This window comes from Penicillium pulvis (genome assembly GCF_028828015.1).
Source record: "Penicillium pulvis strain IBT 33274 chromosome Unknown scaffold_8_segment0_segment0, whole genome shotgun sequence".
In the NCBI taxonomy this organism is placed as follows: Eukaryota; Fungi; Ascomycota; class Eurotiomycetes; order Eurotiales; family Aspergillaceae; genus Penicillium; species Penicillium pulvis.
In genome coordinates, this window is record NW_026643080.1 from 2,001,088 (window position 1) to 2,019,517 (window position 18,430).

The 18,430-nt window shown below is 50.4% G+C and overlaps 8 protein-coding genes across 8 annotated transcripts; 6 read left to right on the top strand and 2 right to left on the bottom strand.

The window, feature by feature from the left end:
- Positions 1 to 2,973: 2,973 nt before the first annotated feature.
- cyc8 (putative transcriptional corepressor Cyc8) lies at positions 2,974 to 5,832 on the top strand (the record flags this gene model as incomplete). Its single annotated transcript, XM_057069711.1, has 5 exons — positions 2,974 to 3,154; positions 3,217 to 3,503; positions 3,557 to 3,736; positions 3,789 to 3,881; positions 3,946 to 5,832. 5 exons carry the CDS (start codon positions 2,974 to 2,976, stop codon positions 5,830 to 5,832), a joined length of 2,628 nt encoding a protein of 875 aa, XP_056916322.1.
- Positions 5,833 to 6,330: 498 nt separating this feature from the next.
- Positions 6,331 to 8,017, top strand: rpL3 (60S ribosomal protein uL3; the record flags this gene model as incomplete). The annotated part of the gene is made up of 7 exons (XM_057069712.1): positions 6,331 to 6,394; positions 6,446 to 6,494; positions 6,564 to 6,595; positions 6,670 to 6,727; positions 6,811 to 6,967; positions 7,032 to 7,705; positions 7,762 to 8,017. 7 exons carry the CDS (start codon positions 6,331 to 6,333, stop codon positions 8,015 to 8,017), a joined length of 1,290 nt encoding a protein of 429 aa, XP_056916323.1.
- Positions 8,018 to 8,986: 969 nt separating this feature from the next.
- Positions 8,987 to 9,663, top strand: N7503_010167 (uncharacterized protein; the record flags this gene model as incomplete). Its single annotated transcript, XM_057069713.1, has 2 exons — positions 8,987 to 9,218; positions 9,401 to 9,663. The coding sequence occupies 2 exons, from the start codon at positions 8,987 to 8,989 to the stop codon at positions 9,661 to 9,663; spliced, it is 495 nt and encodes a 164-aa protein (XP_056916324.1).
- A 1,382-nt stretch (positions 9,664 to 11,045) lies between these two features.
- On the top strand, positions 11,046 to 13,261 carry N7503_010168 (SKN1/KRE6 family beta-glucan synthesis-associated protein; the record flags this gene model as incomplete). Its single annotated transcript, XM_057069714.1, has 6 exons — positions 11,046 to 11,650; positions 11,708 to 11,885; positions 11,938 to 12,039; positions 12,090 to 12,615; positions 12,676 to 13,153; positions 13,210 to 13,261. The coding sequence occupies 6 exons, from the start codon at positions 11,046 to 11,048 to the stop codon at positions 13,259 to 13,261; spliced, it is 1,941 nt and encodes a 646-aa protein (XP_056916325.1).
- A 396-nt stretch (positions 13,262 to 13,657) lies between these two features.
- On the top strand, positions 13,658 to 14,525 carry N7503_010169 (uncharacterized protein; the record flags this gene model as incomplete). The annotated part of the gene is made up of 3 exons (XM_057069715.1): positions 13,658 to 13,838; positions 13,898 to 14,085; positions 14,163 to 14,525. The coding sequence occupies 3 exons, from the start codon at positions 13,658 to 13,660 to the stop codon at positions 14,523 to 14,525; spliced, it is 732 nt and encodes a 243-aa protein (XP_056916326.1).
- A 721-nt stretch (positions 14,526 to 15,246) lies between these two features.
- Positions 15,247 to 15,471, bottom strand: N7503_010170 (uncharacterized protein; the record flags this gene model as incomplete). The annotated part of the gene is made up of 1 exon (XM_057069716.1): positions 15,247 to 15,471. One exon carries the CDS (start codon positions 15,469 to 15,471, stop codon positions 15,247 to 15,249), a length of 225 nt encoding a protein of 74 aa, XP_056916327.1.
- Positions 15,472 to 15,483: 12 nt separating this feature from the next.
- Positions 15,484 to 17,131, bottom strand: N7503_010171 (PDK/BCKDK family protein kinase; the record flags this gene model as incomplete). The annotated part of the gene is made up of 4 exons (XM_057069717.1): positions 16,902 to 17,131; positions 16,705 to 16,853; positions 15,599 to 16,590; positions 15,484 to 15,547 (listed from the first exon to the last, which is right to left on the bottom strand). The coding sequence occupies exons 1-4, from the start codon at positions 17,011 to 17,013 to the stop codon at positions 15,484 to 15,486; spliced, it is 1,317 nt and encodes a 438-aa protein (XP_056916328.1). The 5' UTR covers positions 17,014 to 17,131.
- Positions 17,132 to 17,952: 821 nt separating this feature from the next.
- N7503_010172 (uncharacterized protein) lies at positions 17,953 to 18,225 on the top strand (the record flags this gene model as incomplete). Its single annotated transcript, XM_057069718.1, has 1 exon — positions 17,953 to 18,225. One exon carries the CDS (start codon positions 17,953 to 17,955, stop codon positions 18,223 to 18,225), a length of 273 nt encoding a protein of 90 aa, XP_056916329.1.
- Between the last annotated feature and the right edge of the window lie 205 nt (positions 18,226 to 18,430).

The following is an 18,430-nucleotide window of genomic DNA, read 5'->3' on the forward strand; positions in this document are numbered from 1 at the left end:
ACGGGAAAACCATGGCACCATTATTTAGCGCCCTATGGCGGGAAATGTTTATTTATTTGTAATTCTGTTTGCTTTTCCAACTCGAGAACATGTCACGCACTGCCTGGTAAGCATTTGCTTCCCAGGTCGCCAGTGCCTGATCTTTTTTTTCTGTGTTGGGTCGGTCGCACGACAGGGATTCGCAAAAGTACTTAGCCTTGGGGTTCTTAATCTCCACCAATCCTGATGTCCCTTGGGCCGTTGGTCGTAAGGCCTGTTTAGTTAAGTCAGTAAGGTTTCGATCAATTATTTTTCGAATTTCTTATCAAGGTTGTTTTGAATGTATATTAAGCGAGAAAACTGGGCTGGCGTGGAATCGTTATCTGCAACATTGCCTAAAATTATATGTTCCCATATAAGTAAGGTAGGACGACGTTGTAGAAAGCTTGGTTTCATGCCAGTTTGTATTCCCAGATGAAATTGCGGTCTTCGTGATATATAGCTGCTCTTAAGAGGATTAATGATATCCTAGGGCTGGTCTGTTCAAGACCTCCAGGGCTAGAGATCTGCGACCGCAAACCCGCGCCCGTGAACGAACCTTCATCTATATGCCCTTGACCATGCGTGTTGCACCGTCCCACCAACCATGCCAGGCAAGGAGAAATGGTTCCCATGAAGCCAGGGTACGGAATATAAGTAGCAGACTATTAATATCTGGAGTGTACTCCGCAGATACTACTCTGTATGGGAAAAGAGAATACTTACATAATCCCCGGCTCCGAACTTGTCTCCACAGTGGAGGGAGTAAGCTATGCGCGCGGCTGATGTCTACGTTTCCAGGTGGAGTTCCGCCCTAAAAAAAAATTCCCGGAACATGCTGACCGAGTCCCCTTGGTGGACTCCTGCTTTCTGCAATGGTGACGACCACTGCAGGGATCCGGTGGGGATACTAGATCCGATACACGGCGATGTAGAGTTTGACAGCCCTGGAAGCGGGTAAACATGGCGCACGTTGAGAAATTTCCCAGCGACCGTGTAACCCACGCGAACGAGGTGTGCTCCGGAATTTTGGGGGATAGAATGTATGAGGAACCATTCTTCTTTAATCCTCTGATCTCTAAATTCCTACCTAGAACTCTCTCTGTACGTGATGTTTCACAAAGCTATTGCGACGTAACGGCAACGGCTCGGCTAGGCAAACCCTGAGGGTAAGGAGGGAAATCAAAATTGGGGCAGGAAAAAACACTAATAAAATAGCAAAAAGTAAAAAGAGATAAAAAAAAAATCGTGCGTCTCCACGGGTGGAGCCACATTCACCGAGTCCCAGGCTGACGACATGGGTTCTGCCGATCGAAGGTTCTGCTGGATGCGGCAGGGGTGTGGGAACCAGAAGCAGGAATCGGGGCGTTTTTTTGGGGGGTGTGATTTGTACTATTGGAAATTGGCAAAAATGGAAAATTAAGAGGAAAGGGGGTTGTGCATTGTCACATCCCCACTGTGTATCAAGATCATCGTTGGACATCCACTGGCATGCGGCAAAAGGGTGGCTTCTCTTTGTGGCTGAGGAGAAAGGAGAGAAATCAAACGTGTGGAGGAGAAGACTAGGCTGAATGCGGTAAGTGTCTATTGTTCCTTATTCTAGTTCCAGAGTATGATTATTTTTTTTTAAGGATTTTAGTATTTTAGTATTTTGGATATTTTTGAGTGTATATATTCTACTGTTCGAAACTAAATAAACTAAATGTGCCATGTACCGTACCTCGTATGCTAACTCATGATGACGGAAGGGGCGAAATGCACTAGCGGGTGGAGGAGACTCCCGTGGTATGCCAAAGTCAACCCTGCAGTTTGAAAGAGGGAAATTGCCATAAAGAAAAGAGTTCAATGCAGCAGAGCAAAAGGAGATACGGTATGTATCTATGTAGAGTATGCCATATATTAAAAATCAAAGTCGATGCATGATGCCGGGTGAGTTGGCCGGAAGAAAAGAGCGGAGTTGAACTCCCCAGGGGGACAGGGATCTGGGAGCTGGGCCAGAGCGCACGGTCCAACATGCCGGGTCTTAGCTTAGGCCCTTGACCGGGTTAGGCTAAAGTCGGAGTGGCACGGAGAACAGTCACACTAACGCACCTTAGGACCACGGGGGGAGCCCACCCCGAGAGACCCACTGGGGCGCCACTCGGCCTAACCGGGGGTTCGTGAATCTTAGTACTTTGGTTTTATAAGCATTATTACAGTACACATTGAGAATCAATGTGAGATCACAGAGTCCCTCTAGTCTAGAACAGCTTAATTATCATCATTCATGATCATTCATGATAAGATCTCGACTGTGCCCCACACCGTTGATGAAAGCCCAATCCACGGCATCATAACCGCCTCCAGATCGGCCCCACTACGCTAACCCTATTCAGGCTACCAAGCTCTTTTGGAATTAAAATTGATATTTCATTTTTCCGGGTGTGGGTTGTTGGTGGGTGTCGCTGATGTCGCTGGTGTCGCTGGTGTCTGTGGTGACGGCCGACAGCTGCACAACCACTAGCGCCTCTTGGCAAATTTCACACCTTTCCGCCAGCCCCTCGACTCTTTTCCCCTTCCTCCTCTCCTTCTACACCTCGTTTACCCCATATCCCTTTTAACCTTTTCCCTGCTTTGTCCTTCCTTTTTTTCATTCGCTTCCGGTGTGGGCATTTTCCATCCCTCCCCCCCCACACCCAACTTCTCTCCCCAATCTTTCATACTCCCCAAAGAGTAGGCACGCTACTCTTTACCCGAGGGGATCGTCGACCATCAACCGCGAACAGGTGTCGCAGGTCTTCATCGGTCTTGCGATCTTGTGCGACTAAATCGACGCGACCTTCGGAATAATTCAACCGTTGATACTATCCTCTGATCACCCCCGTGGATTGCATCATTGTGTCGCAACGCCCGACATCTTTGGGTCGCAACACGGATCTTAAGTGAATCACAACCACACTGGATTGATCATTGATCATGTCTCATACCCAACCCTCCCCAACCGCGAGTGTCGCCCACCACCAGGCGCACATGGCGACACACCAGCAGGTCAATGGACACATGCCGCCTATGCCAGCGCAAGCTGGCCAGAAAGCCGTTTCTCTCACCACCGCCCAGAAGATCACCGCGCTTAATGAGCAGGTGTGGCTTCACATTGGTATGAATGAATCCGTTGAAAGTACGCGACGCGATCGGACTTACTGACTTGAGTGTTTACAGGCAGCTTGACTGAGTTGATGGGCGATCTGGATGGCTCAATGAACGCGTACGAACAGGCTTTGCGGCACAACCAATGGTCCGTGCCAGCTATGAATGCTATCTCCTGCATCCTCCGGACCAAGGAGCAGTTCCCCAAGGCGATCGAGTACCTGCAGAACATCCTGAAGCTTGACCCATCTAGCGGTGAGACTTGGGGTAGTCTGGGACACTGCCACCTGATGATGGACAATTTGCAAGAGGCGTACACTTCATACCAGCAGGCCTTGTATCACTTGCGCGATCCTAAGGTAAATCCTCCTATACGCGTCTTTGTAAGTGGGCATAGCTCATTCTCTCTTAGGAACCCAAGCTGTGGTACGGAATCGGCATACTATATGACCGCTACGGGTCTCTTGATCACGCCGAGGAGGCTTTCTCGCAGGTCATGCGCATGGCCCCCGAGTTCGAAAAGGCCAATGAGATCTATTTCCGCCTCGGTATCATTTACAAGCAACAACAGAAGTTTAGCCAGAGTCTGGAGGTATGTTCAACCATTGAGGGGATTGCGGGATTTGTTGACTGACATTGATTAGTGCTTCAAATACATTGTCAATGACCCTCCTCGTCCCCTGACCGAGGAGGATATCTGGTTCCAAATTGGCCATGTTCACGAACAGCAGAAGGACGTAAGTCATGACCCACATGTATTACGCCATCGTCATCCATATGATGCTAATTGTCTTGTTTCAGTTTGATTCTGCCCAAGCTGCCTACCGACGTGTTCTCGATCGTGATCCCAACCACGCCAAGGTCCTTCAGCAGTTGGGATGGCTCTACCACCAGCAAAGCACGAGCTACCAGAGCCAGGATAAGGCGATTGAATTCCTGGAGAAGTCGGTCAGCGCAGACAACAACGATGCTCAGAGTTGGTACCTCTTGGGCCGCTGCTACATGTCGCAAGCCAAATACCCCAAGGCCTACGAAGCCTATCAGCAAGCAGTTTACCGCGATGGACGCAATCCTACCTTCTGGTGCTCCATTGGTGTTCTCTACTACCAGATCAATCAGTACCGGGATGCGCTCGACGCCTACTCTCGAGCTATCCGCCTGAATCCATACATCTCGGAGGTCTGGTACGATCTGGGCACTTTGTACGAATCGTGCAACAACCAGATTGCCGACGCGCTTGACGCGTACGGTCGCGCCGCTGATCTTGATCCCAGCAATGTCCACATTAAGGCTCGTCTGCAGCTGCTCCAGAGCCAAATGTCTGGCTCTGGCCAGCAAGGAAACGCCCCCGCACCGCAGCCACAGGATGTCCACCCTCAGGCTTACCAGGCACCCGGTGTTGGTCAACCCCCCGCTCCTCAATGGGGTGCTCCAGCTCCGATCGGCCCGCCACCTCAGGCGCCTGCACCTCCTCGCCAGATCGAGAGCTGGAACCGGGGCATCAATGACCTGCAGTCGCAAGCCCCCGCTCCTGCCAACGGCCTTGAGGCGCGTGATGCCCCTCGTATTCCCGGTGCTGCTCCTCAGGCTAGCCCTCGCCAAGATCCTGGTCGCGCTTTCCCTGACCCTCGTGGCCTGGCCCGCTCGCCTAAGATGGGTGGCCCTGGAGCCTACCCTCCCCCGCACACCTTGCCTCAGTTGGGAAATGGCCCAGCCCCTGGCCATGAACGTGCCCCCAGTGGCGGCAACGGCTTTAACCCTGTTGCCCGGGGTCCCGGTTTGCCTCCCGCTCCCGGTGCCGCTCCCCCTGCTGGTCCTAACGGTGGGGCTCCCCCCGTTGTTGCCGGTGCTCCTGGTGCTGCCCCTCCTCCTCCATACCACCGTCCTTTCACACCTCCAACTGAGATTCGTCCTCTTCGCGATGAACGTCCTTCTTCTCCTGGCTCGGGCTATCCCCACCAGGCCTTCCACACTGGCCCTCATCACCCCCCTGGCCCAGGTATGCCTGCTCCGGGTGTCAATGCGCCGTCCGGCATTGATGGCGGTGCTCCTGCTCCTGCTGCGGCCGCTGCCGCTGCCGAAGCTGCTGCTCGTGAGCGAGGCGAAGACCGTCCCGCCTCTGCGATGAAGCGTGGCCGTGAATGGGAGGAGACTGGCCCGGTCAAGAAGTTGGCCAATGAGGAAAGCCGAGCGCGTCTGGATGACCAGAACAGCCGCCGTCCAAGCCCACCTTCCCACATGCCGTCTCCTGGTGAGATGCAGCGCCGCAGTTCCTCGGAGGCTCGTCGTGAAGATGCCCGCCGGGCTAATGAAAACTACCACCCCTCCGAAGCCGCCCACCACCCTCCTACCCTGCCCTCCATTCAGAATATGCCGCCTCACGCTGCCGGTGGGCCCAGCCTTCCCCCCATGGCTGAGAGCGCTGGTCCTGCCTCTAACGGCCCTCCTTCTGCTCCTCCCTCTGCCAACACGCCGGTCAAGGAAGAGCCTCGCCGCCTAGAAGCTCCTTCGTCTCACGAGCCCCCGGCTCGCAAGATGGACGTTGATGAAGACTACGACGACGACGTGGATGAGGAGAAAAAGGCTGCCGTGAAGGGCAGTCCCAATGGCAGTGCCTCTGGCGCCAATGGTAACGGAGTTGCCAGCAATGGTCGTCCCGGTACTCCCTCAAAGGCTGAGTCCTCGTGAGAAACAAAATTAAAGAACATACCGGCCGTTCTGTCATCTTTCCTGCTTCTTTGGCGCTTTCGTGGCTACTATCTTCCCCTCTATGTCCTTTTTACACCCTATCCCCCTTTTTCAATTGCGTGATGTATGGTATGAATGTGTCGTGTGTTCCTGACCTCTCTCATCGGCCAGAAGGTACTGGACCGGAGACTGGTCTTGTGCCTGTATTCACTCTCTTACTGCTCTGATGAATTTCCTCGTTTCTTTTCCTCTGTGAATTTTCTCTCTACGGTGCCAAGGCATCTTTGTGACAGTCAATTTAACCCATTTCAAATGATTTTATGAATGTAGATTGTGGTTCATTCCATTTCTCCCGTGCAACGTAATACCGCGTATGACAGTAGATTAATCTTGGGCAGCAGTACTTCTGTATTACAGCCCTGGAGAAGCCCTGAGTAGTAAGCAGATCCACTTTCAAAGAACTTTTTCCACAAGTGGATTCCTTGCACGTGACCTCACATGACTGACTCCACCATTCGGAAAAACCTGTCGCTTATCCAAAATGGGAAGCCGCCTCGCTTAGGTCAGCCCACACTCGTCTAGCGTGCAAAATACACCTCTCCAACACTTTTAGATCGTCACTCTACCACCTCGACGACGACTAACGACACCAGGGTCAAGATGTAAGTCGTCCCTAATGTGACACTCAAAGACATCTATCAATGCAATTGCTAATTGATCTTTCCCTCCAGGAGTCACCGGAAGTTCGAAGCGCCCCGCCACGGTTCGTGATCAACTTTTCATCCTCGACAAAATTCGACATCCCATTGTGCGGTTATACTGATGATACGATTACAGGTTCTCTGGCCTACCTGCCGCGCAAGCGCGCTGCCCGCTACCGCGGAAAGGTCAAGAGGTGAGTTACATCGCTGGAATGCTGCGACAATGAAAAGTTTTTTTTGCGGAGTTCAATGTATACTGATACATGTTGTGCGCCAGCTTCCCCAAGGATGACGCCAAGAAGCCCGTTCACCTGACTGCCACCATGGGCTACAAGGCCGGTATGACCACCGTCGTCCGTGACCTTGACCGTCCTGGTGCCAAGATGCACAAGAAGGAGATTGTCGAGGCCGCTACCGTCATCGAGACCCCTCCCGTACGTTTTGTGTGAGCCCTGGAAAAAATTCGAATTAGCATTTCTAACTTGTCTCCCTTTTTAGCTTGTCGCTGTTGGTGTTGTCGGTTACATCGAGACTCCCCGTGGTCTCCGCTCTCTCACCACCGTCTGGGCTGAGCACCTGAGTGACGAGGTCAAGCGTCGCTTCTACAAGAACTGGTACAAGTCCAAGAAGAAGGCTTTCACCAAGTACTCCAAGCAGCACGCCGAGAGCTCCGGTGCCTCCGTCACCCGCGAGCTTGAGCGCATCAAGAAGTACTGCACTGTCGTCCGTGTCCTTGCCCACACCCAGATCCGCAAGACCCCCATCAAGCAGAAGAAGGCCCACCTTATGGAGATCCAGGTCAACGGTGGCTCCGTCGCCGACAAGGTTGACTTCGCCCGCAACCTGTTCGAGAAGACCATCGACATTGACAGCATCTTCGAGAAGGACGAGATGATTGATGTCATCGCCGTCACCAAGGGTCACGGTTTCTCCGGTGTCACTTCCCGTTGGGGTACCACCAAGCTTCCCCGTAAGACCCACAAGGGTCTGCGTAAGGTCGCCTGTATTGGTGCTTGGCATCCTAACCACGTCCAGTGGACTGTTGCCCGTGCTGGTCAGGACGGATACCACCACCGTACCTCCTGCAACCACAAGGTCTTCCGCATTGGAAAGGCTGATGATGAGGGCTCCGCCTCCACCGAGTTCGACATCTCCAAGAAGCAGATCACCCCGTATGTTTCCTCCCTACATTCTATCCTAACTGAACTTCAGACTAATATTTCTTCAGCATGGGTGGTTTCGTTCACTACGGTGAGGTCAAGAACGACTGGATCCTGCTCAAGGGTTCCGTCCCCGGTGTTAAGAAGCGTGTCATGACTCTGCGCAAGACTCTGTACCCCCAGACCAACCGCAGAGCCACCGAGAAGGTCGAGCTCAAGTGGATCGACACTTCCTCCAAGTTCGGTCACGGTGCTTTCCAGACCTTCGAGGAGAAGCGTGGTTTCCTTGGTACGCTCAAGAAGGACCTCGTCACCGAGGTTTAAGATGTTTCGATGTTTGGTCGGTGATAGGTGCAATTTTCAAGTTCAATCAAAAAAAGCGAACAATACTTTTTCACGAATGGTAGCTTGGATCATGATCTTATGATCGATTTCTTGTAATTCAGAGTAGTCTTCACACAAGTACCCAAGTAGTAAGGTCTTCCAAGTGGATACCTGGTACCTATCTTAGACACGGGCCAGTCATGGGTCTATGCTACCTCGAGCACCAGTGGACCAGGGCACTTTCGAGACCCGAAGGTTGTTTGGGTTCACACCTGGCATGTGAGATTAAGGTTTTGGTATCAATGTAAAGTCTCCATCTATATATACCTGGGTATGCATAGAGCGGTGATGACAACCTTGGAAAGCCAGCTGGGCAAGCAATTAACCTAAGGTTACCGAGTAAACTCATATTTGAACTACCAGATGAGAGAATGTCTATTTGCATGAACTGAAATTTTCCTAGGGTAATAATGATATTTTTTTAATCTATCTAGACATGAACCGAGGAGATATATACGTTGCAGGATAAGGCCGGAGCTAATGTCGAATGTTGAAATTTGCAAAAAATATATTTCCCCTATTTAATACTGTGCTCTGATTTATTTTACTAATTCTGCTCCATCCATTCACTTTAACCAGTCAAAATTTCTCTCCCCATTGTCAACATTTAAACTCTCAACCTTAGACATGCGGGCCGCGATCCATTGCGTCATTTCGTTTTTTCCAATTACACCTGCACAACTTTACCAAAACCAGATGCTGTTACGCTCTCTCCAACCAGCCACCTACGTCCCCCGATTACACACAACATATAACAACCCTCCACGCCGATTCATAGCCTCACTCACCACTCGCCCGCTAAGCATCCATCCCGCCAACTGTAAACCGCGACCCCTCCACTCCCCCGCAAATATAAGCTCGCAAAAATCTACACTCCCCCGACCCTCATCCTTCTCCACATCCCACATCATGTCTTCCGACGATGCCTACATGGACTTCCTGAATAAGTCGAATGCCGATCACAGCGCTGGCCAAAAAGCCTCGACGCAAGGGGCCAATACCCGGACTGTGGATGAGAGCCTCAAGGTCCCGACTTCGCTGCAGAAGGTTGAGGCATATTATGTCTCGGAGTCGGATGAACCCTTTGAGCCTGTTGTTTTGCGGTTCAAGGGTGCTGCGAAGGGTGAATGGCCTAGTGCTGGTACGTATCTTCCTTGACTGCTACCTACCTGTACCGATCTCCCTTGCCCTCCCCTGCATAGATGATGGTCCAGGGAGGATATACAGATATGAACACATATCTACCCTACAACCCTACAATCTCGATCCCCTCGTGCCATAGAACCTTGAAACAGACCCGCTAACCCTGCTATCAATTCCTAGATGATCTCTCCTCCCTGATCTCGCCCGACACCGATATCTCAGGGCAGATCTCGACCCTTGATACATCCTCCTTTGATCCCCGGAACGAGTACAGCAAGGTCCTGCAGGCAGTGAGCAAAGCGGCCGAGGAGAGCAAATCTGCTGATATCAAGGTTTATCGTGTTGAGCGCAGTAGTACTACTGTGGAGTACTTTGTCCTGGCACTGGATTCGGCTGATGGGGGTCGAATTGTTGGGCTGTTTGCCAAGAGTGTTGAGACTTGATTTAGCAGAGATTTTTGCTTTCAATTGATCAAAGGTCATGGGGTGTTTGATATGAATGGATTGGCTTGAGAGGGAAATTACATTATGACCAAGATATGGATGATCTGAGCTAAGAAATACATGATACACATTATACGCATTAGCAATTTGTTGCTTGGAAGGAACACCGGCTTTCCTTTCCCAATTGAGTAAGCACCGGGGATTTCTTTAAGACTAGAGAATGTACACTGCCGAATTGGATATCGGGTTGACAGGTTGTTGGTCGGAGATCATGGCATTCTTGATGGTTGGGATAGAGTAGCGGGACGCGTGGTCGGGAATGGCTGTGTACCCGAGTTACAGTAGGTTCATGAGGTGTAATTGAGAAATAGTATAGCACATTGTCTGGGAGTGAACTAAAAGCCCAGAGAGATCATGGATTAGAGCTCTTGAAACGCTGGCAAACTGGGTGACAGATCATGGTGTCAAGCTATCATTCAATCTCCCCACTTAAACGACAACGGACCTCTATACTCCTACACTCATCAACATCAACATGATTGGCCAGCGCTACAAATCACTCAGCTCCAGTAAAGATGCCATACCCCCAGATTCCGGACGACTGGAGCAGCATTCATGTCTCTTCATTCCTCGCTGCCCGGGAGGTGGTCGGGAATGTGCCGCACCCTACAATGGCCCTTCGCCAGGATGAAGACTCACGATGCGGGCATGACCACCAACGAACCTGTCAAAACCATTTCGAGTCCCCAGCTGTGGACAAGGAAATAATAATCTGATTCAAATCAAGCTCATAAGAGTAATATACTCTGTTTTCCAGTCGCGGAAACACTCAATTGGACATACACATACCTCGGGTTGCCGGTTGCCCCCTTGAGAAGGCCTGTCATTCCTCTCCCCTCGTGTACCCAAACAACAATCCCTCGAGGGCAATCTAGGCTCTTCTTTTCTTCTATCCTAGCGCTCTTGGTGTTCTTTTCTCTTTGCCTCTACTATACCTGCGCTCTATCTACCCGCCACTCGCTCTCGGGGACATTGGATACAGTCCAAGTGGTCCTGTCCACTCTTTCGCTTCTAGCGCACTTAACGGCCGTGCACCGCTGTTGACACTCGGTCTTTACCTCAGAAATACGCGCTTGGTGTGGGTGAAAAGTCCAAGATAGGAACAAGGTTACGGAGTGATCTGTTATCCAAAACACCATCTATCACACACGCCAAACCGAAGAGCTTGATGCTTGGAACATCCACGCCTTGAACAGGACGGTAGAAGGAAAGAAAGATAGGATTGATCCTTTCTTGTCGGTATAGGAACCAAAAAGCAACAGGGATCCATAGAAAGTCATCATCCGATGACGGACCGGGATTTGGAATCGCTGCGACCTGAGATGCCTCATATCAGACTCAATTCGGGTCGTCAAGACCCGTTTAACCAGTCTGATGAAGGGTATGCACCACTCACGGGCCGGACTTTGCCGAGGCCTTTGACACCGGCAGCTGAGTTACCCGGCCCAGCTATTGGGGCTCAGGGTATCTCTCCGTATGGTATCTCACAGGCACCAGAGTCTTCGGAGTTTCTTCTTCCACCTAGGTTACGGCCGACACCACGCGATGACTCGGAGCGATCTGGTTCACCGGATCGCTGGTCGGCAGCTGGGTCGAGTGTTAGCTCCATGAGCCGTGATAGCCGGTTCATGATGGATCCGTTTGATGATCACTCAAGAGATCCTTTGACGCGGTCTGGGACGCGTTCTGGGAGTGACGAGTATGATATGAATACACAGACTGTGTCGGAGAAGTTTAATATCACGCCGTCCGATGGGTTGTTGCTGTTTCCGGAGGATGTTGAAAAGGATGACTACCTGCATAACCCGGACCCGTTAGACAAAGACCGTGACTGCGATCTTTGGAATCGTCGTGGTGTTATGAACATGGGTGGTTTGGCGCTTTTGACAGTTGGAGTTTTGGTACTGTTTATTGGTTACCCAGTTATGTATGTATTTGTTGAGATTTGATGAGGTGGTTTAAAGGCTAACATGAATCGATTTAGAACTTGGGTGGAAGGTGTTCTCAAACCCAAGGACGTTTGTCGTCCTGGTGACATGCTCTGTCTTGACGTTGGGGAAAGGCCTCTTTTGAATAATCTCCGACAGGGATTGATTGATCCAGATACACCAAAAGAGGCTCTTACAAAGATGAGTGCGGAAGGAAAAGAGTTGAAACTAGTGGTAAGTTAAATCTCCCAAATTCTGGGAAAGTGCTTTGATCTAACTTGAGCAGTTTTCGGATGAATTCAACATGCCCGGACGAACATTTTACGATGAAGATGACCCGTTCTTCCAAGCGGTAGACTTGTGGTATGGCGTGACAATGGACAAGGAGGTCAGTAATGCTGATGACTGGAATACCTGAATCCCACTAATTATCAATAGTGGTACGATCCCGACGCAGTTACCACAAACGAGGGTGTCTTGGAAATTCGATTTGACGACTTTAAGAACCACGATGTCGCATACAGATCTGGCATGCTTCAAAGTTGGAACAAACTTTGTTTCAAGGGTGGCCGCCTGGAGGCCAGCTTATCACTTCCCGGTGATGGCCACATTGAGGGTTTCTGGCCTGGTTTCTGGGCAATGGGTAACCTCGCTAGACCGGGTTACGCGGCTACTACCGACGGTCTGTGGCCGTACAGCTATCACGATGGATGTGATGCGGGTATTACACCAAACCAGAGCTCTCCAGACGGAATCAGCTTCCTTCCTGGCATGCGTCTACCAGGATGTACTTGCCCCGGTTCTGATCACCCGTCTCCTGGTCGTGCTCGCAGTGCTCCTGAGATTGATGTGATCGAAGGTAGCACGCAGCCTCTTTATGGTGCAGCGGGTGGTCCATTCGTCGGTAGTGCGTCGCAAAGTTTACAGATCGCGCCTTTTGATCTCTGGTATATGCCAGACTATGGTGAGTGCATAATCCTCCAACCTCCAAGAACCTCAATCAGACTAACTTAAAACCCATCAGACTTTGCCGCCGTATATGACCCTCGTATCACACAAGTCAACGCCTACCGTGGTGGCCCCTACCAACAAGCAATGTCCGGCCTGTCAAACCTGAACTCACGTTGGTACAATGGCACAGAATACCAGGTTTACGCGTTCGAATACGAGCCTGGTGACAAAGGAAATGTGACATGGTTCATCGGCCAAGAGAAATCATGGAGCATAGATGCCCGATCCATCGGTCCAAACGGCAATATCGGCCAACGCACTATCCCCCTCGAGCCAATGTCCATCGTGATGAACCTGGGTATGGCGGATAACTTCGCCCCACAGAACCATACCATTCGCGAGTACATGCCCGCATATCTGCGCATCGATTATGTCCGCATCTACCAGGATCCGGATGATGTGCTCATTACTTGTGATCCTCCTGGCTATGAGACCACCGAGTATATTAAGGATCACCAGAAGGCTTACGATAATAACAACTTGACTAGTTGGTATGTTTCTCTCACTGATACCTTTGATCTGGACTTTTTGCTAACTTTCCTTACAGGAAGGATACTGGGTACCATTGGCCTGAGAACAGCTATATGAATACTTGTTGAGCATTTGACTTTTTAGGTTGTTTTGCGTCGTTTTAGCGGCATCGTGTTTTGGCGTTTGGTGGCTTAGGCATATTTCCTTCTACTATTTTTTACTATTCCAGGTTTCTCACTCGATACCTGCTCTAAATTTCACTCTTCTACATATACTTTGTTCCTTGTCCGTTTCGTAGAGCACAGTATTGTTTGCTTTAAAGTTAGATGTATGGCTGGCTGAGTCAGCACCCCTCCGCCCTCATACCGTCACCACTGCAACATCTTCTTGTCTTATGTTTGTGCTTCTAACACAATCAAAAATATCTACGATCTTATGTATAGCCGTATCGTTGTAAGTAGTGCTCAAAGGCCTACAGAACATCTGTCCTAATATTCCATACACAGATACCAAGGTCTCAAAATATGAACCCACGCTCATCACCAAATGCACCTGCCGTGCAAATCGAATATGGCATAGAAGATTTCTCAGAAGAAGAATATTCAGATGCTGAATCAGATGGCGGAATGTATCTCGACGCGCCTGATCGGGCAGCCGCACTTGAATACAGTCACCCGCGCCGAATCCCGCAAACAATACGCGATGGTACGTACCTCTCTAATATAACGCGTAAAGTGAAACGGAAAGCTTACAATCCAATCCAGAAAATGATTTCTCAACACAAGCTCCTGGACCAAATAGCTATTCCCAACAAGCGGGTTCGGCGGGAACAGCAACGGGAGATATGACGAAACCTAAACCGCGTTCCAGACTTAGTTCTGAAGAACATGCTGCTCTGACTGTTCTTAACGATGAAGAGTTACTTACTATGTATGCATTGAAAACTGGTCGTGTAAGCCCACCCCCTTGACTACATTATACTCAACTTCAGTGATTCGTCATATATCAGATCCTTACTAACATGCATAGACATTACCACAAACACGCCGCCGCTTTCAGGCTAAACTAATCGCGAATGGAGACCGCGATCTAGAAGAAGAGCTTTATGCTGCTCGCTTCGCTGTCCCAGCTTCGAAGGCTCATCTTGTCCCGGGTGTGAATCCTCTTGTTGTTGGACCTGGGGCTGCGGAGCAGGCTCTTGGTCTTAACAATACTATGGCTTATCTTGTGCCTGCTACGTGGAAAGAGCTTGTTGATCATGATGAGAGCGGGTGGTGGGGGCCTGGGCAGAAACCGAAGGCTGATGCGGGGGGCAGGAGGAAGAGTGGGGGAAGGAAAAGCAGGGGTGGTTCCGGGGAGGGGTCAAGGTCTGCTTCTGCTTCTAGGGAGTAAAATTGGTTCTTTTGTACTTTTTGGTGGAGTTGGTATAGGTTTCTGTACTTGTGAGGTGAGCCCAAAGATAATTAGCGTACTTGATGCATGGCTTCTACAATCTGACTTGGATTCGATTGAAGAATTAGACGACAGTAGAGTAGGGTTTGCTATACAAGGGCTTGCAGTGGCCAATACGTCTATAGATACGTATGGTTAGTGTAATGTACCAATATAGTTTACGACACTGGAGAAAATCTGGAGAATTCACGGGTAATTACTGCTTTTGCAGTTATCCTGTCATATATGTGCACGCTAAAGTAAAAATACAAATAACCAGAACCAGAATTGAACCAAGCCCGAATCCGACCATATTCCCACCAGAAGGTAAAACAAGTAAGTAACAAAACGATCGTGTATATGATCATCAAGAAGGGGTAGCGGTAGAGAAGTAGATGAGGCAAGGTAGATCGGAATCAGGAAAAGTATGAGGATGAGGATGAATGTGAGGGTGTGAGTGAGCAATGGGTATCTCGAACGGACAAAACCAAGATTCTGGCTTCTTTTTTATGCTTTTCTGGTGTTTTTGCGGTTTTTTCTTTTGTTTGATTTTGTGCAGTGGATTCCCTTATGTACCGGGTCAGATCGGGAGCCATCCCCGTATTGAACTTGAACTGTCCACTGTTGCTAATACAACAGAAAACAAAGAACTTGTAGAGTAAATAGGCGAGAAGAGGTCAGATTACATCTCTTCATCTTCTCTTTGCCGTTGTTCAACATGGAACAAACTCTCCGCATCTCCCACCTGCTTACGTTCCGAGACTTCTCGACTGCGTATGCGGGTGCGATGGGCCTGAACGTTCATGGGCGTCAGTCCTCGAGGCGGCGCGGGTTGGGGTTCCGGTTCACCGTAGTAGAAGGGGTGCAGGCGGTGCGAGGTCGTGGGCCGGACCCGGCCGTCTCTCATGACGGGTAATTGTCATTGCAGGGGTTCCGAGCTTGAAGACAGACGGTTCAGGTGGAGGTAGACATCGGTTCCGTATCTAGAGAGAATTAGTGGGGGTTGTAGGAGGAGACAGAATGTGCTAGCTTACCCTTCCATACTGATCAGCTTCAAGTCACCACCGAAGTAGCGTGCGTACAGTCGACTGATTGGCAGTCCGTAACCGAAACCGGCCATTGGAGCTTTGAAGTCGCTCTTGTCAAAGTCCGGGTCGAGATTTGGAGTCTGCTCCACCGTCGTGTACATGTAGGTCCAGACTAGAGGAATTGCGGATCGGGGGATGCCGCCGCCCTCATCCGAGACCTTGATCGTGATGTCTTCCTTGCCCTCGGCCACAATCACCTTGGTCACAGGGAACTGGTCCCGGTCGGCACCGTGTCGCTCAACGACTGCCCGCAGAGAGTTCTTCAGAGTTTCAAAGAGCATGTGAGAGAGGTGGCCCGGGACATACATGAAGTTCAAGTCGTCCCGGCAGACCAGCTGGACCTTGGGCGACTCGAAAAGACCATAGTAGTCCTCACAAACGAAGCGGGCATTCTCAATGGCTTCCAGCGCAATATCCCGGACGTTGGTTTTGGTGCAGATTATTCCGACATAGTGCGGGTGTTTGACGTGCGTTTGTTCCGTGAGTGCGATGTGTTGACCAATTAACATTCGTATACCAATTCGAGACATATAAAAGCGATCTAAGAAGGACTGGATCGTAGAGTCGATCTGCATGCGCTGTCGCACGCGCTTCCATTCCAGGATACCTTGGGCCACGGTGGTAACGACACCATCGTGGCGCCGCTTGATCTGTTGCAGAGTTTTGGCGAATCGTTGGTTATAGTCATTGAGCTCTGGTGGCCATTCCGCATGGTCATCCGCAGGCACAAAGTACCGGCGGCCCGTTGCGGCAGCTTTGCCGTTGCCGTTGCCATTGCCATTGGAGATAATCGGAGATGACCGGTATTGGCCTTCCTTTACACTGGGGTTCATGGTAGCCTCGGAGAGGATTCTGGAGTGGCCATTCATGCGGCCCGGTCGCAGTAGGCGGGTTTTGACTTCCTGAGTCAGAGAGGGTCGGGGGAGGTTGATGATTTCCTGGGAACACGTGAGTCATACGATACTCACAGATGAGGAAAAAAACAAAAAGGGACAGGATATTTGAAGAGATGAAAGTAGAAAGAACGGGGAAATGAAGAACATAGTACATACCTCGAATGATTGCGCATACCAATCCTGGACTTTCTTGATGGAGGGCATCTCGCTGAGCCCATCCGGTAACTCACCGAGATCCTGCACTCGGTGCGCCAGACGAATGGGGAGCTCCTCAGAGAGGAATTGCGAAGCGCGGAAAAGGGTTCCTGGACCACATTAGTACGGGAAGAAGCATTCATCGCATAGATGCATACCGGTGGATGGACGGTCACCAAACTGGACCATCTGTCGCAGTGAGACACCGGTTGCGGGGAAGCTGGCATAGTGCCTGATGGTTTCCATCAAGCGCTCCGACGGCTTCCACATAGTGAGAATGAGGGCCGATGGCCAGTGGACGTGAGAAAAGGATAGCTCTCTTGAATCCGGGGAAGTGTGGAGGTTGTAGAGAGTCGCGTGCGAGGGGAATGAGTAATAGAGTCGGGACGATTCGTACTACCGAGGTTGGCACCCGTTCCGACGCCGGAAAGTGAAATCGCCGATTTAGGCTCAGATGACCACACTCTTCACCGGCAATTTAAATAAGCGAATTCGATGATTTCATTGGTCTAACCAGATCAATGATTGACTCATTTTGGAATATAAATAGGGGATGGCCGGCAATGTTTAAGTCCGGGTGGGATATTGTGGGAGAGCTCCGAATAGAGTAGAACCACCGCAATCCGGAGTACATCACTACGTAACGTCTTTACTACGTAAGGCGATGTCACACCCCGGATCTCCCCTTTCGTCCGAGCGTCGTCACATGATACCTGTACTTTTGTCGATTCATGCAGAGGTTTTGGTCATTTTTTCCTCTCTTTTTTTTCTCCTGATTTGGGCCGATCGATGTATCTCTTTATAAAGCCCCGCCGTTGGGCATGATGCTGCCAAAAGGGAATTTCTGACGCTTATTCGCTGCTCAACGAGCCAATTCGAAGCTCATTCTTTCGAGCTGGTGGAACCTTACTCGCTTCTGTTTTGTGCGGTGTCATTTATTAAAACCTGTATAGCTTTATCACAGTAAACACTGATTTTTACAAATTTTCACATTTCTTCACATTTTGATTTTTAAACCATCTCACCTGTCTGCAAAACCCTAAACTCCGTGCATCTAAGCTTAAGCGCGAACGACTCGGAACAAAGCCGGGCCCCTCTACTTCTGGGTCCCTGAGTTATATATAAAATCATATCCAAAACTTGATTGGTACCCACGTGCACCTTTATCAGGAGTCAAACCTCCCTTAAACATACATGGGAAATTGAATCATGTCGCGCCGTCGCACTTCCTACAGTGACATGAACGAGGCTGTCGCATACCCTTTTGCCAGCCAACCCCCGCCAGCCCCTCAAGCTCGCCGGGGTCCGATCGAAGGTCCCAATGGCCGTCGTCTCATCCGCCGCGTTACCTGGCGCTCGTCGACTTACAAGCTTATGGCCTCGTTGTGGGTGCTAGGTGTCCTTTACATCCTCTGGTTGATCCGTGACCTCTTCTATCTCCCGTTCGACTCACAGTCCACCCCACCTGTCCCTGCCGAGTGACCTGCGCCCCCTCGCGTGCGGGACAAGTGGGCCGAGGGACTCGAAGAGAAAAGAGGCGCTCTTACGAGTCTGGTCGGTTCTGATGGGAATTTTGGAGAATTTTGTTTTGTTTTTACTTCTGTTTGCATTGGTGGCATGATTGTCATGTTTGCCGCTCCACGTTGACCCCGGAGAAGATTGGGAAACAGGGAGAGAGAGATGCACC